The 26458-nt window shown below is 38.9% G+C and overlaps 1 protein-coding gene across 12 annotated transcripts in view; it reads right to left on the bottom strand.

Moving 5' to 3' along the window:
- The window catches only part of PPP1R9A (protein phosphatase 1 regulatory subunit 9A), a 295498-nt gene extending 269304 nt beyond the window's left edge, over positions 1–26194 (bottom strand). For 10 of the 12 annotated variants that reach the window (XM_070424296.1, XM_070424287.1, XM_070424295.1 and 7 more), the window contains exons 1-2: positions 25695–25777; positions 22382–23976 (exon numbers count right to left, since the gene is read on the bottom strand). In XM_070424296.1, the coding sequence (XP_070280397.1) occupies positions 22382–23773 (1392 nt within the window). In that variant the 5' untranslated portion in view covers positions 23774–23976; positions 25695–25777. Of the gene's footprint in view, positions 1–22381; positions 23977–25223; positions 25354–25694; positions 25778–26109 lie in introns of those variants that run through there. The other 2 variants (XM_070424288.1, XM_070424290.1) reach the window with 2 other exon arrangements.
- Positions 26195–26458: the final 264 nt, after the last annotated feature.

Here is a 26458-nt window from a genome sequence, read left to right as displayed (position 1 = left end):
TAAATTTTAGCTATTTTTATTATCATCAAGTTTTGTGGCTCCTGAGGTTAAAAATGCTGCTTGTCCTTAGGCGTTAGGAGCAAGTAAACTGAATGAACCTCCTTTTCATTCTGGCCTGAAGGGTGCTTATGATTACATGGGAAACACAAGCAGAGTAACTAATTCTGCTGATTTACAGTCTGCATTTTGGGCTCTTCTTTGCTTTATCCTGATTCTCTATTTATTTTTGTTTTTTATTGTGGGGTTTTTTTATGTAAATCACTTGAAATTCTCCATGAAATGCCTTGTGCAAAATTTCAAAAAGAAAAACCAACACTTCTAAAACTGAGTTTTCCCAGTGAGAAACAATATGTTTATGTAGGCAAAATAAAATGAAATGGAAAACAGCAGGAAATGTTAGTAGAAAAAGAGTATAAAGGGAAAACCCTAAAAGTGAGAACAAGAAATTTGATTAAGTTGATGGCAAAGGGGGGAATTCTATGAAGATGTTTATGGGTGAAAGTGGCAGCCTTTAAACTGGCAATTTTGTTACAAAATTATACATATCAACTTAACTAGGGAGTCTGGACCTTATGGAAATAATAAACAAATTACAACCGAAATAAAACCCAATTTAAATTTCTGTTGTTGAAACAGATAAGTTTTAACTAAAAAAAAAAATTTTTTTATCAGATCAACTTCAACCATATGATGTTTGTGTATAACAAGCTACAAAAGACAAAGACAGCAGATTCAAGGGCTCCATCCAATTACTTTCTCACAGGGGAAGAAATTAAACCATATAAAAAGAAAAACATTGAAAACAGAAAACAAATGAGGGGAAAACAATAAAAGTTATACATAAAGTAATCATGATATAAAAAAAAACCTCAGAAATATATTTCATAGCATTTTAAATGAAAAAGAAAATCCAAAAACAAAGAAATTCAAACACCACTTCTGTATACCTCCAGACTTCTACAAGGGTAATAGTAAGAAGATGCTTGAAATTCCTAAAGCACCTCCCTCCACTGGCAAGAGGAGATAAGCATGTCATTTAAATAAATAACATCTCAAATATCAGCTCCCCTCCCATAAGAAATGTCATATATTTTCTGGAATAATGGCAAGGGAATAACAAATCCCTCCATGAGCAATATCACAAACCTAAGTGGATAGAGCGTCGGCCTGTGGACTGAAGGGTCCCAGGTTCGATTCTGGTCAAGGGCATGTGCCTTGGTTGTAGGCACATCCCCAGTAGGGGGTGTGCAGGAGGCAGCTGATCAATGTTTCTCTCTCATCGATGATTCTAACTCTCTATCCCTCTTTCTTCCTCTCTGTAAAAAATCAATAAAATATATTTTTTAAAAAATTGTCAAAGTTATTCTGAATTAAACTAAAAAATGAGATGGTTGGCAACCTATCCAAACTGCTCTGTTGTAGGAAAGGCCAATACCCATCATCAGGGCCACCTATACAATGACCTGGTTCTTCAGATAGATAAAAATGTGGGGGGTTTTTAAATTTCAGATAGAAAAAATGTTTTTTATTTCTCTAATTTTTCTCTTAAATCAGTTTATATGAGATTCATATAGTTCCTATATGGAACCAACCCACTTATTAGCACAGACTTGTAATTCATAGGCTTCGTTAGTCTAATTAATGCCTAAGAGCTCTGGAAATCAGGACTGAGCTCATATAACTAAATTATGAGTAGATGGCTGCAAAGTTGCATTCATTCACAATTAATTAATGAGCACTTAATTGGTGCCACAGGCAGTGGGGACATAAAAATTACAAAATCATAGAGCTTCCTTTCCCTGAAGGAGCTCACGGTCATGTAGATTACTTGATTGAAGCAGAATAACAAAAGGATCTTTAAAAGAGAAGTTTATTTTAGGAATTAAACAAAGAAAAAAGGACTCCTGGACACTGAAGACAGTGTGGTGATTGCCAAAGGGAAGGGCAGTTGGGGGAGGTAGAAGAAGTTGTAAAGGGGGAGACGAATGGTCACGTGATGGAAGGAGACTTGACTTGGGTTGAACACACAATACACTATACAGATGATATACTGTAAAACTGTTTACCTGAAACCTGTATAATTTATTAACCAATATCACCTCAATAAATTAAAGCTTTTCTTAAATAAATAAAAATAAAATGAAAAAGAATACAAAATATCACCCCAAAAATTTTTATATTGAAAAAAAATAAAAGTTTGTGAGGTGGAATGCAAATGAATTTCCTGAAGACTGCAGCAGCTAGGATGAGTAGACACTCAAACCTCACTTGATTGCTGATCCACTGGTAATGCATATTTTTTTACCTCCAAAATCAAAGCTGTTTCTTGTTATTCTATTATTGTGAAGTGTTCAAGTGGTTAGAAAACTTTCTTCTATTATAAAGAAATTCTAGGTGGTTACAAAATAGAGACAAAGTGATTAAACTAAAATTTACTCAGGTGACTTTACCTGGGGACTGTAAGCATCCTAATCTCACTGTACCTCACTGCTTTGCCCTATGATGCCACTCTTCAGCTCACAGTTCTACAGGTTGGAGATCTGACCAAACTGATTTTCAAATATAAGCACACAGCATTAACCATACTGAAACTTGTCTCCAATATAGTTGAGAAAAGGGAGGAGAATGACTCCCACTTCAATTCTATTATGATCTCTCTGCCTATCTAAATTCAGTGATTACTTAAGAAGCATTTTGATACTTCACATGCTACACTGGCATTTATTCAAATAGTTCAGAATATTTTAAGTTCAACTTGTATTTCTGACTTTTCAGAGAGGAAATTTGTCTCTTAATTGCCATGTAAATGTGCACATTTCCAGTGGAATCACGGCAAACTATGTTCCCAGAGGATTTCTTTCAGCTTTGTAGTTTGATAATGTAACTGTTCTTAATAAGTAGAGCGCTAAAATTTTCCTAAATGACAGCAGGACACTATATGTGCTATATACATACATGTACACAGTGATGTGGGTCTACATATACAGCCAAAGGCAATAATTGTCACGACCCCTGAAAATACATCCTGCATATCAGATATTTACATTACAATTCATAACAGTAGCAAAATTACAGTTATGAAGTAGCAACGAAAATAATTTTATGGTTGGGGGTCACCACAACATGAGGAACTGTATTAAAGGGTTGCGGCATTAGGAAGGTTGAGAACCACTATAAGGTTTGACTATAACATTCATATGATATGTGAATGTTATAGTCAAAGTCAATTCTTTCCTGACTTTTAATCACATAGGCACATGTTTTATCACACTGTGCTGTTCTATAGATGTGTGCTACACTCCCGGCCATCTGTTTCACAGTTATGCGATACCAGTCACGCAGGAAATCAGACAGTAGAGTGAATCAAAACTCTATCACCCTTCCTGACAAACAAAGCATAGGCCCAGGTAGACTGGAATCCCCGTCTCCATCTTAGTAAATGAAGAGCAGTATAAAAAATGAATCATAATTATTATAGACAGAGTGGGTGGTTAATTTAATTCACGAGCTGTCACAATGAGTTCCACCATCCCCTTTTCTTCTCAACCACTCCTACTTAGAATTCCAAGGTCAAATGCTGTGAATACATATTCTCCCCATTTTAACACAGGCCCAAATTTAAATAACTTCCAGAATTAGTTCTCTGAAACTTTGCTTCAGTTCTAATAAATTCAGCAAACACTAAACTCACATTTTAAAAGCAACGTTCACAAAAGGCAGGGGTCTAACTATTCATGTACAAATTAAGAATTATATAATAAAGGCTCAAAATTTTACATCTACAAGGGACTTCTAGATATGAAGATCACCTAATCCAGTACCTTCATTTTAGGGAATTCAAGCAGGGAGTTGGTAGCAATTCAATCTTTTTGACACAATTTACAAAATCATAAAGCAAAATATAATAGCACAAAATCCAACGCATCTTTCAGCTAGAAAATATGAATTTGTTTGAAAATAAAAACCATCATAAGTCATTCTTTCTAAAGAGGGCCAATACTATTTCTCTTCATCCCTGAGACAGAAAGGCTCAGGCCCAAGTATTTGCCAGCTTATCTTATAAACAGCAAATAAAACTAAACTTATCTTTAAAACTGGCTAATGCCCAGGCCAACACCTACCTCAAGTGAAGTAAGTGCCAAAAGCAGGTCAGTGTAGACTCAGCAGCAAAAATTCACTGAAGAAGAAATAGCCATGGAAACAGCCACTCCCAGCCAAATACTTTCAGAGGCACACATTCTTACACATAGAAGTGGTATTTTAAGAAGCCACAGTCAGTCTAATTCATGCAGAAAAATACCCTAAAAGGAACGTTAGCATTATAATTGTATTGGTTAGTACACCTAATATTTGCATAAACTTTCATTGTATGTTCTCTTCTTTTATTTTCATGACTAATTTTAGTATTTTTTTATAAGGTGGCATCTATTTCCAGGAATGAAATCTCACTGTACGACATTCAGCCAATAGGAAAATGATTTTAATTTACAATGACCTCTCAAACGGCTATTGCTTGAAATCAATAAATAAGGAGTAACCAGAATACCATCTGAAGCTCCCAGTGCCTTCAGAAAAGAAAACGGGCACAGTATCCTACTGATGAGTACTTATTTTTCCAAAGTAAATTAAGATAGAAAGGCATCCTGTTTCGGTCTACTGCTGATTTAGAGTAATATTCATGTGTGTTACTTTGTTTAGAATCATTACAGATCCATCATATCAGAGGGCAAAATACAGCTGAAAAACATCTTCAACGTAAAAAAAGAAAAACTTCTAGCTGACCATGCAGAGTAATTCTGCAGAAGGTACCATCAATCTGCACAGCTGACTATTGTGGGTAGACCCATTAGCCATCCAGTCTTAAACGTAAGGCTCTGACAGCTAAGCACAGCCCTGGTTCTTTGAGGCCCTGAACTGATTCCAAATCTGCCTGTTTAAGAGTTCTTTACTTTTTCTACCAACCTACCAGCAAGGTCTTTCATTAAACCTTTGTACTTATTAAATCTTTCTTTCAAACTTTCTCCAAAGCAATATTTCTCAAAGTCTGCTCCTCTAAAATGTAGGCCTGCACTACCATGCTGTCTCCAAATACTCTCATCAGGTCTTAATCCCTTAGTCCAGTCTTTTCTCTTCTCACAGTACCCAAATGGCATTGATACCTGGATCCAACTATCAGATCCACAGCCTTCGCTCCAAGGACCCATTAGTTCACCCATCCTATTTTGCAAATATTGGATCAGAGACAACAAACTCCCTCTTTATATCTGGCTAATTAATTCCTTCACTATCTCTCTTTTGCTGAGGTATATACCAGTAATAAAATAAGCACCAGCCCTGGTCGGTTTGGCTCACTGGAAGAGCGTCAGCCTGGGGACTTAAGGGTCCCAGGTTCGATTCCGGTCAAGGGCATGTACCTTGGTTGCGGGCAAATCCCCAGTAGGGGGTGTACAGGAGGCAGCTGATCGATGCTTCTCTCTCATCGATGTTTCTAACTCTCTATCCCTCTCCCTTCCTCGCTGTAAAAAATCAATAAAATATATATTAAAAAATAAACAAGTAAGCACCAGAAAAGGTCCTTTGCAGGGAAGGAGAAATACATAGATGAGAAAGAAACAGTTGCATATAATTTTTGCACTGAAATGGTACTTTTATAAAAATCAGCACCTCTCATCATCTTCTGCCTAATCCATCTTGCCCCAGTTTGCCCTTTGCCTGTCTTGATACCCATTCTTACATTCATCAGGCATATCCCTCCCTATTCACCTGGACTCCTGTATCCCCACCCTACCCCTATCTCCACACCTATCCCTTCAGACCATCTTCCACTCTCCATCAGTGGTCTTTCTCATACACAAATCCAACCATGACTTCCATTTTTCAATATCCCTTCCAATGACTGATAAGTTTCAAAACAGTCTGCAACGAAACCTTCCTGATCTGTCTGTGTCTTACTATGTCCCACCAATATTAAACTACTTTTAAAAAATATTTTTGTATTAATTTAGAGACAGAGGAAGGGAGAGGAATAGAGAGAAACATCGATGAGAGAGACACATCTATCAGCTGCCTCCTGCTCGCTGATACTGGGTATCAAGCCCGCAACCGGGGCATGTGCCCTGCCTGACCTGGAGTCTAACCTGTGACCTCTTGGTTCATGGGTCCATGCTAAACCACTGAGCTACACCAAAAGATCTGCAAAAGATTCCAGATGTTTCTCCCTTATGTGCCTTCCGGCTACCTTACACACCTGCCCCTTTCTCTGCAAACACTAAACCTTCAAAACTCAGCTAGAGTTTTATTTCCTCCCAGAAGCTTCCCCTAACTTGCCTCCAGAACCCAGGTGCCTTGTCTTCTGCACTCACAGTGTCCTGTGCACACCTCTACCACAGTGCTTCTCTCACTACATTGTAACTGTTGACCTATGTGTCCATCCGTCCCACTGGAACGTAGGCTCTTTGAGAGAGGATTGTTCTACTATTTAGGTAGCATAGTGCCTAGTTTAAAACAGACACTCTTTACAAGAAGATGTGATCTCAGCAAATGCATTTTAGACTACGAATCTGTCAGCTAATTGAAAGAGGCAGTTAAAATTTGGATTCATAAAAACTGATATATATTTTATTAGGTTTATATTAATATAAGACACCTAAAGGTACATTCATTCACCAATCATCGGGCCATTAATGATAAGAATTACAATTCTTACACTGGCTATGATGGCCAGTTTGGCCTTCTTAAAGCGGAGCAAAAACTTAAAATACTCACAAAATAATCTTCCTAGATATTTGTTCAAACAGTTTTATTCACCCATATCACCCTCACTTAATTCAACAGCAAGATTTTTAAGTGACCTCTTTATCAGAGCTTTACAAAAATTCAATTTACATATTTATAGAAAGGGTATTTCTTCTCACAATCATATTTCACCAATTTACATAATATTCAATTAAATACACACTCAGATAAGAAACATGAGCAAAAACAGGTTTAAAAGAAATAAATAACCAACCCATAGACAGCCTACAACTCAACTTGGCAGGATGAGTAGTGAGGGCATAAGAATAGTCCGCAGCCTGAATCATTCAGATGGGCATCAGTCAGTCAGTCTTTTCCGGCAAAAGGAAAACATCAGTTAATCCAGCAAATTGGTTAAATAGAAGTTGGTTGAAAGCTTCTAAGATAAATGTTTACTGAAAGACTGAGAAAATGAACGAGAACCAATGGATTTCCTCCAATCTTCCATAACCACCAATATACAGGAGGGAGGCACTACAGCAAAATGATAAGGTCATCTGGCCCTTAAAATTCTTCAATGACTCCCCAGACTTTGCATTTAATTTCCAACCCCTTAGAATACAATCCCTCCTTGAAATACTACCTCCTACAGTCTCACACCACACACACACACACACACACACACACACACACACACACACACCTCCTGTTCCTCCAGCTGTTCTGATTTATTTGTAGGTACCTCAAACATGCTTTTCCTTCAACTTAGCATGTCCCACATATCTACCTCATTCTTATTCATCTTTAAAGATTCAAGTACCACCTCTCTGAGGAAGCCCTCCCTAATGATTCCCCTCCTTCTACTGAAGGTAGACATTCCTACTCAGGAGCACCTCTGTTATATGTAGGTGACCATGTGTACTGGCTGCCCTGGGTCAGTCCTAGGTTATGCCCATTGTCCCAACAGAAGTATTTATAGCATTTCTCTCAATCTCCAAAAGTGTCCCAGTTCGGCAATAAACTACATGGTTACCCTAACACTGAGTGCTACAAAGACAACTAGGCAACAGTCTATTCTCTTATTTAATAAATAAATAAACAAACAAACACAGACTCAGACTAGCTAACTTCTCAATATGTATAATTATTATTTACCCTTTCTTCTGAAACGAGTCAGTTTGGACAATAAATTATACATGGTCACCTTCTGCATACCTATATCACAGCACTTATCACACTATCCTATAAATGTTTTCTTCTCTGTCTGTCTCCTTCATAAGACTATAAATTTCTTGAGGAGCAATGACTTGTCATATTTATATTAATATCTACACAGCAGAGCCCAAAGCTCAACACATAATAAGTATATTTAATAATGTTTGTTAACTGCTATCAATTCAGAAGACAATGCCTCTCTAAGTGGCTGTAGCAAACCAGTTATTTATAAACACCCAAATAATAACTGATTTATCAGCCTTGACTACTGCCCACACAGTAATTACAAAATGTTATAATCATATTAATCTCAAAACAAAAAATATCAGCAGTAATAACATAACATTTAACAAACTGGCTCAATTTATTCAAATAACACAATGAACTTTCATATTATCATATGTTCTCCCCAACACCACTAGCACTAAAAGGTGATTTTTATTTTTATTTTTATGAAACACTTTTTTGGGGTCTCCAGAAATGTACATAAACTCATGAAAAGTTATTGTGTTTTTATTTAAAAAGAAAACAGCTTAGCAATTTTCTTCCGTAAAGTGCCATTAAAAGCTATTTCTGCCAGGGGAAAATGACATACATTATGTACATAAACAAATTTACATGAACAAGCAAAGCCATTTCCTATTTCAGCCTAATAACAACTGTCAGACATCTTCCAGATAATGTAATTCATGGAGGAAACATACAAACCAAAAATATGATTTCAAGACCTTAGATTATTTGTTTCCATGAAGTTTATTACAAACTTTTAAGTCACTGAGAAAAACGGAGGCAGAAGTTATCCAAAAGGGTAATTCCTTTCTAATGGCTGACAAAAACAACAAACACATTTTAATAAACAGGTAAGGAAATAAAAGGTGAGAAAAGACTAAATGGTAAGAAATAATTTAATTGCCTTCTTTAAATTTTCATGTAAGAATACAGATAGCCCTGACCGGTTTGGCTCAGTGGATAGAGCGTCGGCCTGTAGATGCAAAGGTCCCAGGTTCGATTCCGGTCAAGGGCATGTACCTTGGTTGTGGGCACATTCCCAGTGGGGCGTGTGCAGGAGGCAGCTGATCGATGTTTCTCTCTAATCGATGTTTCTAACTCTCTATCCCTCTCCCTTCCTCTCTGTAAAAAATCAATAAAATATATATTTTTTAAAAAGAATAGAGATAGACTCAGATTCAAGCTACCAAAGTTGTAGCAAATTATTGCAATTTCAAATAAGGAGCATTACATCTTTCATATGGAGCCTCAATTTTTATATGCTTTGCAACTAATTACAAGCTTGGGCAATCACTCAAAGCAGAAATAAAGTTAAGGCAAAATGAATACTCTCCCCCTTCTACCCTCATAGCCATATCTCATGCATCCATATTTTAACGACTGCTTCTGGTTACTTATAAACTGTCACTACAGGGGGATAGATTGAGATTCCCCAAGTGAAAGAGAGCACAACAGCTTCAGCAAACCAGAGCAGGAGCCGGAAAAGATGACAATCTGTAATGGGATCACTCCGTTTTCATTTATAACTGCTAACTTGAAGGATTTTACCTATAAATAAATTATACAGTCATTATACATGTACAAATATTATCTCCATCATCCCACTTTGGACCTTTGTGGGAATAGGGCATAGGAAAGTTGAAGGAATATAAGGGATAGACATTAAAGGTTACTAACACTAATTGTATGCCTACTATGTGCCTCTCTAGTCATATGACAGGACTAGAGACACAGCATAAAACAAACACAGACACAGACAAAGTCCCTGCCTGTAAAGTTTAAACATGTTTTCTTAAGAAGATTATGTGTCAGTAGGATCTGAATCTAGGTCTGATATTCCAAACCATGTGATCTACTACCTCCTCCTACTACATACTGCCCCAAGAGGGAGAACCCCTTTAGCAGATTTTCTAACAACTCCTCCACGAAAATATGTGGGGAAAATTTAGGTTTTTAATTCCCTGAAACATCTTCAGGGGGTACAACCAAATAAGAGTCCCAGACTCTCATGGTTAATTTTGTGTAAACTTCACTGAGCCATGGGATCCAAACACTTGGCCAAACATTATTCTGGATACTTCTATGAGATTATTTTTTAAATAAGATTCACATTTAAATTGGTTAACTTTGAGTGAAGCAGATTGCCCTCCAAAATGTGAGTGGGCCTCATCCAATCAGTAGAAGGCCTAAATAGCACAAAGGACTGACTTCGCCCTGAGCAAGAAGGAACTCTCAAGTAGATAGCCTTCAGACTTGAACCCAGAGTGCCTAACCTGGGTTCTGCCCTTGGTCTTCTGCTTGACACTTTTTGGACTTGAACTGCAACCTCACTTCTTCCCTGGGTCTCTAGCCTAGCAGCACTGCCTCCATAACTAATTCCTTAAATCTCTCTCTCCATATACATACATACATATGCATGTGTAACACACACACACACACACACACACACACACACTATTGCTCCTGTTTCTCTGGAGAACCCTAATATATTACCTAAACATTAAAAAGAACCCTAATATATTACCTAAACATTAAAATTATTTCATATCAATATTTAGAGTTTATTTCCATCACCCTCCAGTGAGATAGATTAATTCTACTTAGTCAATGGTTCTTCTCTAACTAAGGGTGAGAAATTCATTGAATCAAAACCAAGTAACTTTAAACTAAAACTTCTGACTGCTACATCTGCAAATGGGGCAACCTCCTGATAGCTCTCTAGTTCCTTAAACATATAAATCACAGACCTCTTTATTCAAAAAAGAAACCAGCAACATAACAATTCTACAAGAAGCATGGTCTCCAATGGAAAAACACAAGTCTCATTTCAAACGTGGTTGGATGCATAATAATGTTGCCTTTTTTCTTTAAATAATCCCTATAATAATATACAACCATCTAAATATTACCACTATAAACTCAGTATTCAATGAAATACAAATAGAATTTATTAGCCATATTACAGTAAGCTTTAACTATACATAATGAAAAATTATAATGTAGCATCAGATTAAATAATAAGGCAATTTAATTAGGACTTCACAAGAGCTTATAAAATCCCAAACTGCTTACAACTGTTAAGATTTGAGTTATCAGTTGATCTAATTAGGCCAAAAGCAATACTTTAAATTTCTAATTTCGGAAAACTCTACCACCCAACAAAAATATTTTTCTCCTTTATAAACTCCAGCATTATCTACAAAAGCTTTTCAAAGATAGAACACTACCCAATGTATGAGAGGAAGTGACCCTTTGACTCTAACTAAAAATATTATACACTACCATATAATCTAATCCTACATCAAATGATTCCCTTTTCAGCTAAAAGTTTTGTTAAAGAGAACAACAGGAAACTACATACTGGTTGGTGTTTTGGAACAGGAAACATATTCAAAAGGACACTGTGGAGGTCTAGAACTCAAAATCCTGTTTTTAACTGAGTGTTTTCATAGGATTACATATAGACCAGATACTAAATTTGATTTCTCTACTGTCTCATCTTTAGAGAGAGAAAGCCTGTTGTGGCTTAATGATTTAACAGATCAAAAAGAAAGACATAATCTCACCTGAGACCATTGTTAGGCTTTCTTTAAACAAATATGCATTAATTTTAGTAAGACTGCCTTTTCAAATATTTTTCACTTCAAATTCAGAATACATGCCCAGTTTTTAAGGCATATTTTAAGTAACACAACAGCAACTCAAGGAAAATATCTAACAGATATACAAACGTTACACCATCATTTAAAATACATTGAAAGGTCTTCCCCCCATGATACTTACAAGCTTAGCCACAAATGTGGGATCAATTTTATCAAGAAGTAAAAAAGTATGCACTTAATGAATTCAACTGTCAAAAGTTCACCAACCCTTCTTCAGTATTCCATAAATTTACACTCCTCAACCAAAATGTTTTTCCTATGATACAATGACTGCCAAATAAAATTATATTAAATATTACTAGACTCTTAGAAGGTATTAAAAATTTGTTTTTTTCAACTTCCTAAGTTGTTATTGCTGATCATTCCAATTGTGACCCCATCACCTTTTTCATATTTATATAATTAAAGCAATAACATGTTCATTATACAAAATTTAGTAAATTTAGAAAAATAAAAGTAATTTTTTTAAACATTACCTTTATTCTCTCCATCCAGAAATAACAAGAATTAACATTTTGATATATGAGCTTTCAATCTTTGTTCTAGATGTAAATACATATACTTTAAAAATAAAATAATGATAAAAATGCAATTAAATATTTTACCAGTCTTTTTACCCTACACAATATTGTAAAATATTTCTCATTTTTAAAAATTCTAGAAAACATGATTTAAAACAGTTTTATCCTATTACACCATGTATATATGTCATAATTAATTTAACCATTTCCCTATTATTGGATACATGAGTTCTTTTAGCTGTCTACCAAGACAAATAACACTTCAATAAACTCCTTACTAACAATCATTGACCAAAAAAAAGGCAATAAACATTCAGAATTCATATCTTAAAAAGGCCTGTAAATACATGAAAGCATTCAAACTCACCAATAAATCAATATAATACATAGAAATTATGAAAGACATTTTTCATCTACCAAACTGAAAACTGTAAAGCATATAAATAATACTAGTGCTCGTGCAGGGATTGTGAGAAAGCCATTCTAATGGAGTGCTAATTGTAATAATTCAGGCAGTATGCATCAATGGCTTACACGTATTTTAGCCAATAATTTTACTTTTAGGTTTCTAGCTAAATAATCTAAATAACTGTAGATGCTGAACAAAACACTGTATATAGGGTTAACTCCCTTTCATTGTTAATTTAGTGTTATGCACAGATACCAAAAGTCAATGAAGATCTACATTATTATCATTACTGTATTCTACTTTCCCTGTTTTACCGTGGATTTTTCATTTCTGGATCAGCTTTTATTTTGTTTGTTTAAGTATTTATTTTAATGTTCCGTGCTCAACCTTAAAATTTCTAAGAGGAAATCGGTGCTCTGAGCACAGTCCATAATAACTGATGCACCATTTAAATTACTACCCTTTATTATTCTATCTACAGAATAAACTTCTAAAAATAAATACATTTTATGTAATGGTGCACAAGATAGTATTCAAACACCCTACAGTAAAGTTTTGCCTCTCCCCCCGAGGAATGGTTTCTTAAAAAAAAGAAAAATACTTATACCAGTTGATTAATAACAAAAAAGGTGAATTTGTCTTTTTCTTACTTTATGTAACAACTTGGCACATCTATTTTATCTGAAACAAGTGCTTAGTAAAAGAACCCATCAGCACGGCACTGACTCACAGGTGGATCTTAAACACCAACCAATAAAGCTGTCTAGCTCTCTCGTCCACTGAGGTCCCTTACAGAGGAAGAAAAACCGTTCAGTAGCCTGAACAGACACTCCTGACTTAAGGACTCTAAAATCCCTGTATTCTAGATAAATTTTCCAGTATAAACGTACTCTCCGTGAAACTCTGTCCTGACAAATTTTTGAAAGAAAAGGAAAAGTAAAAGTAATTTTTGAAGGAGAGATCTGAACTGGATGAAAGAGAAAGGTCCACCTCACTGCAGAGTGACAGACTCGGGCAGAGTCACGCAGCTTCTCAAGGCCACGCTGGTCCAAAAGCATCAAGGGGACAACACCAAATACTGACTCAACTGGTCACTCCTGGAAAGAAGCCTCCACGGTCAGGACTCTGTTTATCCGTTTGACCCTCACCAATCACTCTGCGTCCCAATCTAGCCCACTGTGTGTAGAAAATAATTTGCAAGATGAGCATCTCATATAAAACCACTTTTCCTCACACATAAATATATAAGGAACAGATTTAACTCTACAAATGCTTTTCAAAAATCCCTCTTGAAATAGATTAGGTGAGCAAAGAAGAAAACTTTTCTCCTAAAATATTGTATTTTCAGATATTTTTATACTCTGCCTATTTCATTGTCCTGTTTGTAAGGATGAGTGCGTGAAAAAGAGAAGCAAATTAGGCTGAAAATTTAGGAACTGTGCAAAAAATTACCAGTATCTCAATTATTCTGAACTATGCGGTGAAGCTATTTCCAGAACAAAAGTGAGTGAAGCAATTAATATGTCAGCAGCTGTATTACAAAGCATTTCTCTCTTTATTCTTAGGTTCCCAGCAGGGTGTATTAACATATAGTTCAACACTAATTTCAATAATCGAGCCGTTCTGAAGATGTACTCTAGATGTACACTCTATAAAAATGCACTCTCTTAGATTTAATATTTTAATCACTTAAAAATGTTTACTTATAATGTATAGTATAAATAACATTCGCAAGAGCGCTTGTCTATAAATTCTTCATTTTGACATTTCAACAAAAGATGTCCGAAATTTTCCCTTTGAAATGATAGCGCAGATATTTACTAGATATAATAATGGTATTGTACAAATATGTTTTACAGAAAAATCACAAGATGTTAAAGCTGATAAAGGTGTCTTAGTGATACATTACAGGTAAAATAGCCTCAATTACAAATAAGAAAATGAAGACCTTAAGAGGCAAATTTTCCCAAGTTTACAGAATATCAAGTCACTCTTGGTTACTTTCATTACCAGTTAATAATACTTAATAGTAATATATATAAGACGCTTCAGTAGACAATGTGCAATAAACTAAATAAACGCCCACCCACAATTACTCACCTCACAGATGGTTATATTACAGAGAATATTAAGTATGGCATTTGAAATCTATATTGAAATAATGAAAGATGAGAAAAATTTTTAAAATAAACAGTGAAGTTTGTCCATGAACAATTCCAGTCAACATAAAAGAATCATGAAAGCAACAACATAAGAGCGGTAGGAGGCAAATAAGCATCAGATCATTAGAAAAGGGTAAGGGTCCCGACGTGCTAGAAAAGGCCAGTGGAAAGATGAAAATCGGCACTCGCACTATTTGTGCCTTTAAAGACACGCTCTGCTGAAGCAGAGACTTATGCTTCATCAACAGCAGTCTCAGAGCACATGAACAGAAGTGCAGTGTCCCGAACCAGGGAGCTACTGCAGCCATCCTCTTTGCTGCATGCACGAGTCTTCCTCAGTTGACAAATACGTACCCTCATCCCTTCCTGTATCCTGCTGTCTCCTCAGTCTCTTGTCTTCTTCCTCTCCAAGACATTGCATAAAAGTGCAGACAGAATTTGTTGCTCCCACATCTTGCCACTTAATCTTTAGACCAGAAAATTATTTTGGTCTAAAAAATTATTTTATTATTTTGGTCTAGAAAATTATTTTGCCTTTGCTCTTTGACTTTCCTGTAGTCTGATGTCCTCACGCAATCTTAAATTTTTAACATATCCCAAGTCACACTCTTTGTGTCTCCTGTATTCCTTTTAAAAGCCTGCTCCTGATTCCATTTATAAGAAATGTCCAGAAGAGGCAAATCCATAGAGACAGAAAGTAGATTAGTGTTTGCCAGAGGATGCGGGAAGAAGGAAAATTGGGAGTGACTGCTAACAGGCACAGGGGTTCTTTCTAGGGTGGTGGAAATTTTCTAGAATGAGAAAACAGTGACGGCTGCACAACACTGTAAATATACGGCCAACTGCTAAATTGTATGCTTTAAAATAGGAATTTTGTATTATTTGAATTTTATCTCAATAGAAAATTGCAAGTTAAAAGTAAATGAAAATAAGCACATATATGTGCATGCGCGTGTGCACTCACACACACAGCATGTCCCTTCTTCTAACTTTCCTTTGACCTTGCAAAATAATAAACTCCCCATAGCGGAATTATTCAAGCAGAAGCTGAAGGATCATCTGTCAACAATATGCTACTTGAAGGGCTAACTAAAGTGAGTGGGAAATTACACTAGATTACACTTAAGTACTTTTCATCTTTAAGTTGCTGTGTCACAAACCAAAATGAAGAGATTAGAACAAGGGGAAATTTTTTTAAGTGACTAGGAATAAAAGTATAAAGCAGCATTTGAAATGTTGTCTTCCTATTCAAAATGAGAAACTGTAGACTATAAGGAGGCAAAAGAACAGAATTGAAATAGAGCCAAAAACAACGAGCACAGAAAATTATGAAAAAGTATTAAATAAGTTGGATAACAACACAAAAACTGAGAAATAATATTCAGTATATTGTTGCCAAAGCGAGCACCCAAGAAATAATATTCAGAGTTTAATACAGCAATGTTTGTTTTGTTTATACAGAAGTTATCCTATATCTAACTGTATATTTCTACAAAAATTCTGAAATCTTTTTCTTTTTGAGTGGTGAAGAGGATGTTAGAGAAAAGCTAATGCAGACGAGATTTAAGTCAAATTACTGCTGAGGGGCATATAACTGGGTTAATAAAGTAAACAGAAGATGAATAATATAATAAAGTTATTTTCCCCAAAATTCAGCCTCTTATCTTTAAAGTCCTAGTGTCCTTTGTGAGGAAGATAAAATATATGGATGACACAAAAAGCAAGAAACTTTAAATCTTTGTATTATAAATAAATGACAGCAAATATCTGTAACATTTTGCTGTATAGAATAATTCTTTTTTACATGTCAAATGACCAAAGTTCAGTGGGGGTGGGGAGGAAGGTGTTAGTATATGTACTCAATATTAGAAAAGGGTTTCATTCAATAAATATTCAGTATTAGGCTTTACACAGTATATTCAAATATTTGACGTTTACCTGGTTATGAACTATAGGCTACAAAACATCAAAATTTAAAAGGATGTCCAATTTAAATGTCATGACATCAAAGTTATCCAAATAAGAGCAAACTAACTAAGAGGACAATTCTTATACTCTCTCTAGAAATATATTAACTTAGAGTCCAAAATAATGAAAGAAATGGAATTTCTGAATCTATCAGGAACTTCCTCCTCCTGTCTTTTTAGATTTAAAAACTTCGACCACACAAAGGGTTCAGAATTTTTAATGATCCAAACTCCTAATGAATTTAGGGGTCATAATCTGCTTTGGTATCCAGAGACAGAGTGCTTCATGCACTTTACAACTTTACACCTGTTTCATCTTCAAAGAATATTATTCCACACAACCAGCTACATACAGCGGACCCATCTGGAAAGCAGATTTGTTAAATGAGCTTCCCCAGTATTTTAGGACTAGCCCCTTTCAGGAGTCAGGAGACTGTAATTCAAAATCAGATCCCAAAGAGGAGTCTCTTGACCAGAAAGAAGCCCAGCACTAACTTGAGCACTTGTTAGAAATGCAAAATCTCATCCCAGACCTCGAGTTTTCTGATTTACTTGAGAATATTAAATTCTGTTATAAAGGTAGAGAAACTCATAAGAAGTGATAATGTTTGATTATTTCATAAGCTAGCAGCTTATGAAAGAGGCAACACTCAGAGGCTTGATTAAGTATAGGTGATAAAAGAGGAGTCCTGGCTGGTTTGACTCAGTGGATAGAGCATGGGCCTGGGGACTGAAGGGTCCCAGGTTCGATTCCGGTCAAGGGCATATGCCCGGGTTGCGGGCTCAGTCCCCATTGGGGGACATGCAGGAGGTAGCTGATAGGTGATTCTTTCTCATCACTGATGTTTCTATCTCTCTCTCCCCCTTCCTCTCTGAAATCAATAAAAATATATTTTTTTAAAAAAAGCTTGTAAGAAGAGAGCACAATTCATAATATGTGTTAAATAAGTAAGTTAGTAACCTGTAAGACATGCTAAAATAGAAAACATGATGGAAAAAAACAGAGGTCTACTTGCAAATAGAAAGGGATGGAAAGATCAAATTATCATCATGCCATATCTGGACTGACAGCTATGTCTTCTCCATTTCAGCCACCCATGAGGACACTCAGTATGGTCCTATCCTGGGTGCTCTACCCAAGAAATGCAAATAAAACCCATGGCTCATCAGCAGGCAAACTGGCAACGCTACCGCTGTATCTAAGTGCACCTGTCCTCACTCTGTGTTGGAGCAAGTCTGCATCATTAGTCGGTGGAGTCCTTGCTCACACATCAACTTTAGTCCTCATAACCACACCATCAATGGGGAAGGTTGAGGTGAAAAAGGAATGGGACACATGAATACTGCGTACCCAGGACTCAGGCAGTGGGTCCTTCCAAACTCGTTAGCACTGTAGGTATATGAACTTATTCTATGGCTTTCCTCTTGCTTCCAGCTGTGGGTTTTAAACTGAGTTGATAAATCGTGTGACTCCAGCATATTAATTTGGCTGCTGAGCCTGTATGCCATAACCTCTGATAGCTGGTAGCATACTTGGAGGCTAACCATCGCATCAAGGTAACTGCCCACAAAATACCTACTGAATCACAAATCCACATTTTAAAAGATCCCCAGTTGATTCATACGCATATTAAGTTTAAGAAGCACTGAGCGAGACTTTTAGATAGAAAAAGCTCCACAAAGACAGAAACTGGGATCTCAGAACTATGCTCAGAGCACTATCCTGAATAAAAAGCCTTGTGTACCCCCTGACAAGGCAGAGCCCCAAGTGAGGAAGAAAACACTAATGAAACCGTTTTCAACAACTAGCATGTAGGGTTTAGAGCAGTGATGGCGAACCTATGACACCCGTGTCAGAGGTGACACGCAAACTCATTTTTTTGGTTGATTTTTCTTGGTTAAATGGCATTTAAATATATAAAATAAATATCAAAAATATAAGTCTTTGTTTTACTATGGTTGCAAATATCAAAAAATTTCTATATGTGACACGGCACCAGAGTTAAGTTAGGGTTTTTCAAAATGCTGACATGCCGAGCTCAAAACGTTCGCCATCACTGGTTTAGAGCAACACAGCTGCCCTGGGTGATTCTCCTTTGAACCCAGGTCCTTAAAACTCTATACAGTTTGAGGAAACACTCAGAAAAGTACAGTGCACTGCACCTCAGCATTAACCCTGCAATCTCCTTCTTGCTGAGAATTAGAAAAATATCCCTTTCAGATACACTATGTTTCAAGAGCACCGATCCGAAGGGCATAAGGCTACCAGAAACAGAGAACGGGGTATGACTTCCTTAATAAAGTTTCAGTGGCCTTAGAAACCTCATCCAAGCAGAGGATTGAGAATAGCCTTAGAAGCATCCCTAATGGGCTGTACACTTCCCACCGACCAGCAGTTTCTAACTTGATCGGCTCCAATCAGTTTATATATTTATCGCATTTGCATTGTTCCTAAACATATAGTAAGGACTCAGTAAATGTTCTGAATTAACATAAAGAATGAAAAAGTGTCCCCCTTTCTATCTTGATGTATCTAAGACAAATTTAATTAATTCAACCTATTGGTTTTGAGAAATTCATGAGAATTTCTGAAGAAATTCCTGAGAAGGCATAATTCCATGTCTCAAATTAGCATGGTTCATAACACTCCTTCACTACATATCTCGAAGTTGGATTTTATGTTTTCTATTATTAATCTCATTATAGTTTTCCAGGACACTATGAAACACATTAACCTATCCATTAAGAAACAATCCAACCATTTCTAAAAGTCACCAGCAACTATGTATAAGGAATATGCTACACAGGAAAGATCAGGTATGATTCAAATGACTTTCTAAGTCCAGACTGAAAATTAGATTTATGATCGAGGGAAGTACCTATCTAAAATATCTATAGGAGAATTGAAATAGAAACTGAGGACATCACATACACTGAGATCATAAACAAGATCTAAAACAAGAGGCTAAAGGTGTTGAGAATGTTTACCCTGGTGAAGAATAAGATGAGAGTATCAGAAAAAGTATGTAAAAGTTCTAAAGATCATTTCTGTAAGGAATATGCTTCCTATTGCTTCTGAAAGAAGGTATGTGTTTAAATTTCAAAGGAAAAGATTTCAGTTGGAAATCATAACTTCTCATTCTATAAATAATGCTTTATAAAAAGAATAAAGAAACACACATATGAAATAGCTGAGTGTATTCTCTTCCAAATGATTGACCGGGTCCTGATCACTCCATGCACCTCGTACAGCCAAGGACATTTAAAGTACTCATTAGACACTTAGGCACAAGTTTTTACACTATTACTTGGGTTTAAATACCTTGTGTTTAAGACTTGACTCTACAAGCTCACAGAGGAAAGACATAATCCAATAAGTTTTTGTTCTCCTGCAGCAAACAGCATCAGAATACACACACAAGCCTTCAATAAATACACACTGAATTTAGTTAAGTATTACTACTCTCTAAGGCAAAGTCTTAATTGCAAATTAATCTAAATACTACCATCACGAACATCACCCAGTAGAAAACTAGCTCTCAAAATTTCCAAGTGAAACCACACTTACATGTTAAACAATGGGAACAACAAGAAAGAGTAATTGTCTTTTCATTACAAAGGGCAAAGAATGAATCTTCTGTTTGTAAAGTTAATCCACTCCAACTAGTACTGTTAACTGCCCGATAAAACACAGGGCGTTTATCTCTCTGCTTCACAAATCTTTTGCTTGATCTATGTTCTTGGTGAAATGTGCTAAACTTAAATATATATAATCTATTTCATTCTTTGTTATATGAAATATACAGTATCTTTATTGTATAAAAATTAAAAGGCAAAGTGCTTACTGATATAAGCAATACTAGGGAAAAAAATCACTTGAATTTCAAAGTATCATATCCCAAAACTGGTTTGATCATATATGAACAGCCATATTTCAATGATAATTCCTCTAAAGTTCATTAAACCTATTACTGTGCAGTTATATTTTGGGCAGCACAGAACCCAAATACATAGCAGGTGCCCCATTTGGCTGAATGGGTAGCATTCTACTTGATCAACTTTCATAAGCTGTGACCCACCCGCCCCCCCCCCGCCCCCCGCCCAAAAGGGAGTCAGTCACTGGTTTTAACAAACTCCTTGAAGAGTTCATTTCAGTTATTCTTGCTTTGTTCAATGTGAAACAATTTAATCTTATTGCTTTCTTCCTAGGGGACAGAACAATGATGTTCAAATGGGAGCACTTGCAAAGGGGACATGAACTGTCAAATTCAGGAGCTCATTGAACAAGCCGGAACAGGCTCACTAAAGCGAGTGCCTAGATTTGGGGGGTACCGGGGAGAATAACAAAGGAAGGGGGCAAAACACTGCAAGTAAACTTAGCTTGCTCAGGAACTAGACTCACATCTCTAGTTTACACACAGTTGACCTTGACATGGCCCGGTCTGATCCAGAACTTCTGCCTTACATTAGTGAAATGAAAGTTCCCCGTCTAACACCTGTAGACAACTTCACAGGTTATAACTTTATTTCAAAACAGTATTGCATCATCAAAGCAAGGTTAGATTTCTCTTTGCTTTGTAAACTACACATCTTACAGCCTTATATCGGAGTTTCCTAAGATGGAAATGACAATAGACAGTGATTAGAGATTTTGAGGAGAAAATTTAATAAGAAACCATCTCAAATTCCAAATCTATCATATATACAGTGTGTAAGATAGAAGCCCCTAGAAAGTGGTTTGAAACTACACATGCTGCCTCCAGATTCCCCTAGGAGGGCATGCCAGGATTCTGGGACGGGGCTGGGGCAAGGACACTGAAACAGCACTCCAGGAGATTCTGACACTCAACTCCTTAACCCTGTTGCCATTACCAGCTAATAATGTTTCACCACCCGCTGCTGATGTACTCTGTGCTATTCCTCTACCAAATGTGGAATAAGTGAAGTCGTTCGAATAGAGCATCCGAATTCAGCTGGCATGTATCCAGTTTTCAAGAGGTAAAAATAAATCCATGAGTGGCAAATCAACTTAACTTCCTTTCACAAAGTTTCACTTTAAAGCTACAGATCAAATTCTGAACGCAGTAATAGCTTTCCAATTAAAGTATTTAAGTCCGCTAATATATTTCCATGAATCAAACTTTCACTACCAAGTAGCAGTACCAAAAAAAAAAAAAAAAAAAAAAATTCCAACATTCCTCACAATCCACTTACACTTAAGGAAGGAATAACTCAGATTTTTTGAAGCTAGGAAATAAAGTGTATTATTTCAAGCTTACCATAAGACTCCCTTTTGTGTGTTATACTTGATATCCTAGTGTTTAGATTCAGAAAATGTTATTATTTATGGATAACTTTAGGTAAAATTAGTTATAGAAGTCACTCTATTTCAGACTAACACCCCTGGTTTTCAGTGTTCATAATATTATATTCACACTCTGGTCCATTGGAAAGTATCTCACAATCCCTAAACTTCTCCAACTTTAATATTACTCAATACTGGCTTATGCAACTCTAAAGCACATCAGGAAATATGATGGATAACTCCCATGCTTTTAAAATCACCAACAACATGTGTATATCAACAACCCTGAATTCCTTCTAGTTGTCAAAATCTGTTCTGCATACAGTTAGGCCCAAATACTACTAAGAGAACTTAGGGGGGAAAAACTTGCAAAACAAACTGAGAAAACCTACTTACCTTAATTGGAGCACTACTAAACTTAATTTTCCTATTTGTGGGGATTTCTTCTTCTTCTGGCAATCCAACGATTTCCGAGTATTCCATGTCAGGTTGATAGTAATTGTTTTCATCACTATCCTCCTGCTCATCCTGTTCAGTGCCTGTCTCTCGCCAGTCGGAATTATACCTGGATCTTACCCTATATACATTATAGTCACTGTGCATGTAAACATGGGGACTCTCAATATTACTTGAATCTTCAGGTACTTCCTTCCCACAGCTGGATCCAGAAGCATCAGCAGAGATAAAATCACCACCTGCAAGCTCTTTCTTCTGTGGCATTGCTGCCTCATTCCCAACCAAATTAGCTTTGGCATCTTCTAAAGGCTCACTCTGGGGGGAGAGGATGTCAGACTCTGGCATTGCCTTGTTCTCAGCACAAGGTTCTCCGGGAACGTCTTTGTCAACTCTGTCAGGAGTCTCTTGGTTAGATGTGGCGTCCTCAGCTTCCTTGCTCAGCTCTGCCTCTTCACTAGGTATCAAAGTGAGAGAGGTACTTTTCGAAGCCACTTCTGGTACAGGGGATGTGTCGCTCTTCTGAGCATCCTCTGCATCATCACCGTGTTTGCTTGGAGGAGTGCAAGAATCAGAATCCTTAAGACGACTAAAGGTGTCAAGATTTGTAACAGTCACAGCTGGTAAATTCAGGGGATAATGTCCAGTCACTGAGTACTCATTTTCAGCCTTCTCAGAAATGATGGAATTGGGGGAATCGGTGTTCTCAAATACTGCACTCAGTTGACTCACAGTTGGGGAGACAGCCTCTGTCCGTGGGCTAAGGCTGTCCAAGGAGTCAGTGCTGCCTCTGTTGGACTTCGAACCACCCCATTCATCCTGAGGTTCATTCCCTCCAGCTTTCTCTTTCTTTGGGGAATAACGGTTGTTTTGCCCTGATTCATGCACACTTCTCTCAAACAACTTCCGAGTTTCTGTGAACTTAGAATAGGAAGGGCCATCGTGCATTGTGTCAAATCTACTAATTCGCTCTGAAACAGAGGACTCCAACTTAACAACTGAGCCATCTGTTTTCTCCAGAAATTCTTTGGGCCTCATTCTTCTCTGAGGGGATGACGGGCCACCTTTCCCCCTTGTTTTGGCAATGACCGCAGCATTCTCATTGGGTTCCATACCCATCTGCATAAATAGGTTTTTAATTCTGTTGACATTGGAGCCATATTTCCTCCCCCTGCTCTGCTGGGAGCCCTCACCTTCTTTTGTTTTTTGTTCCCCATCTGACTTGGGTTTGTCAAAGGTACTTTTCAGTGCCTGGAACTCAGTTCTATACGCATTCCTGTGAGGAGAGGCACTTCTGAGAGTGGTTCGTTCGCCTGAAGACTCGGTTTTCAACATTTTTATTTCAGGGTGAAAAGCCAATGTTCATAATGATCAGGAAAAATAAAATACCTCTCTTCTCTAATCACCAGTATTTGATCAAGCAAAAGTACCTCTCAAATAGCATACTGTGTCAGTGATCCACGCAACAGGTGTATTAGGAAATTATTCAGTCAAGAGTTACACAAAATGGCTTTTTCAAAGCAAGACTAGAGGTTCATCTGTAATAGAAAAGAATGAATTTCTGAATTCATTTACTTATTTGAATTTATGTTTACTCAACTAACATACACTTTTCCTTTCAAAGTGGCTTCAAACAGAGGAAATTACTTATAGGAGCTGGAATTTAAAAGCCAAGACTTTAAAAGTTATAACTCTGGTCTCTGGTAACAAAATGTTTCAAACACATTTTGGAGATCTCTACCAAAATCACACACATGCACACATACAAGTTATACAAGCACACTTGAAAGCAATACTTTAGCCCAAGTTTTGATTGCTTTTGTGAATCACCTTAAAAGAAATCAGCAGTTTGTACATCCTTAAGAAATCATCAAACTGCCCAGAAACGTGAATTTCATTTGGGACTCTTCACATCAGATAAAAGTTATTCTTTCTGTTTAAATCAATTAAAAGTTTGGGAACGATGTTTACAAACTCCAAAACATGCCTATGGAGGCTTCCTTCCCTCCTTCTGGTCCAGGGTTCTCATTGACAGCATCCCCTGAGCAACACTAGTGCAATATCAGACCAAAACAAGCAGAACCAAGTTCTTAAAATGGCAATACGTTTCCCTCTCAGTCCAGTTACAGCAAATATTTGGAAGTTTCCTCAGAGTGGATATTATTAATTACAGAAAGGGATGTAGAATGTCATGGGAATAAAAGCATGAGAATGTGATGATCAGAAAGCAAATGTACCATGAAACCTCTATTTAACAGCCCTGATGTGTTTATTCCTGCTTTGCCTCTAACTTACTACAAGCTCGACATGCAACGCAATGCAGGCTTGCTGCTCTCCTGGAGCCCACAGCTGGATTTCATACCCATAAGGGCAGCCATAAATACTTCAAAGATCTTCTAAAGATTTTTTTTCATTTGGTTTGGGTTTGGGATTTTCATATTAGGCCGAGCTCCATCAGCCCCCACGCACCGTCAGCTGAGGAAGACACACACTTTCACTTAAATCGTCGCCAAACTCGGCTCCTGGCCCAGCACGCATGCATGGCCCATGCAGACAAACAAGAAAGGCTCTGGAGTGTGGAGCCTGGTTTGGGGTAAGGCATCGGATCATCATCTCCTTCCACCCGGACCTCGGCTTCAGCCTCACACACCCTCCCCTCCCCCGCTCCCCCCCCCCCACTCCCTCCCCCGCCTACTCCTGCCCGAGGGGGCGGGGGCGGGGGAGCTGGGGCAGCCGGGGGATTCAAAACCTGCCCTCACCAAAGACAAACATAAATAACACCAACTTGAGAGGCGGCCGATTCCCCTGCCAGGTTCGGGACGCCGTCCCGCGGCCCCGGGGCCGGGCCGGGAGAGCAGGTGACGCCGAGCGCGACGGGAGGAGGTCGCAGTCTCGCTCGGTGCCAAGCAGCACCTGGAGTCCTAGCACACTGGCTGCGGCTCCCGGCGGCTGCCAGGCGGCTCCCGGCGTGGCCCGGGGACAGCCGGGCTCCCCAGCCACATTGAAAAAGGAAAAGGACCAAAAAAAAATAAAAAATGAAATGACAGGGTAAGGATCACAAATCCCTTTGTTTTTCCGCCCAACGTGCCAGGAAACAATAGATCCCACTGATCATGCCTCCGCTCCTCCACCTACCGCTCCCAGCCACAGCCCACCCCCACCCCCCGCCTGCAACTCAGCCTTTGTGCGCCCCGATCTGTCCCTCGCCCTCTCCGCCCGCCCCAACTCCTCGCCCCGCGAGCAGCCTCCCCCTTACCCGAGCCGGAGCCGCCGCCGGCGGGGAGGGTCGGGCGGCCGCGCTCCCCCCCCCTCCTCCCCGGCGCCCCCGCCCCCCGGTGGCCGCCGCTCGGCTCCGCGCCGCCCGCTCCGTGCCCTCCACCCGCTCCTCACGGCGCCGCGCGGGGGGCGGCGGAGGCGGCCGCTTCCCCTCGCGCCGCGGCCCCCACGCGCGCCCTGCCCGCGGCGGGCGACCCCAGGAGGCGCGCGGCGCTGCCCAACGCCATGGCGGGGCCGCCCCGACGCGCTCGCACCCCCGGGCCCGGACGGCCCGCCCGGGAGGGGGCTGCGCCCACGTGCCGTCCCCGCGCCGGCCGTTTGGCCGCGGGGGAGTCGGGGGGTCACGGGGCGGAGGCCGCGGGGGTGAGGGAGACCTGGGGTAACAGGTGCCTCACCTCCGCCGCTGGGATTAACTCTAGGGCCGCAGAGAGAGGGAGCCCGGCAGCCAAATCCCAGGAGAGGGAGCGAGAGGGAGCCTCTGGCGGCCGACCGAGGGCGCCGAGCACGGCCCGCCGCGCGGCCGCCCCACCCCCGGCGGTGGGCGAGGGCCCGCGGCCGGGGGCACGGCCTGCGCTCGCGGGGCCTGTCCCGCCGGGGTCTCCGTGCGGCGGGAACGGGGGTCCCGGGCTGCCCGCGGCTGGAGCCCCAGCCGTTCACTCCGTGGCCCCCGGGCGGCTGGACCCCCCGGCCATCGGCTGGCTGGAAGGCCTCCACCTGGCCTGGCCGGAGCCCAGGTGCTGGGGC

Source organism: Myotis yumanensis, unplaced genomic scaffold (assembly GCF_028538775.1).
Source record: "Myotis yumanensis isolate MYYU_CA2020_CCGP unplaced genomic scaffold, mMyoYum1.0.hap1 SCAF_9, whole genome shotgun sequence".
NCBI lineage: Eukaryota > Metazoa > Chordata > Mammalia > Chiroptera > Vespertilionidae > Myotis > Myotis yumanensis.
Note: the sequence above shows the minus strand (reverse complement) of the source record. Positions and strands in the feature narration are given on the sequence as shown.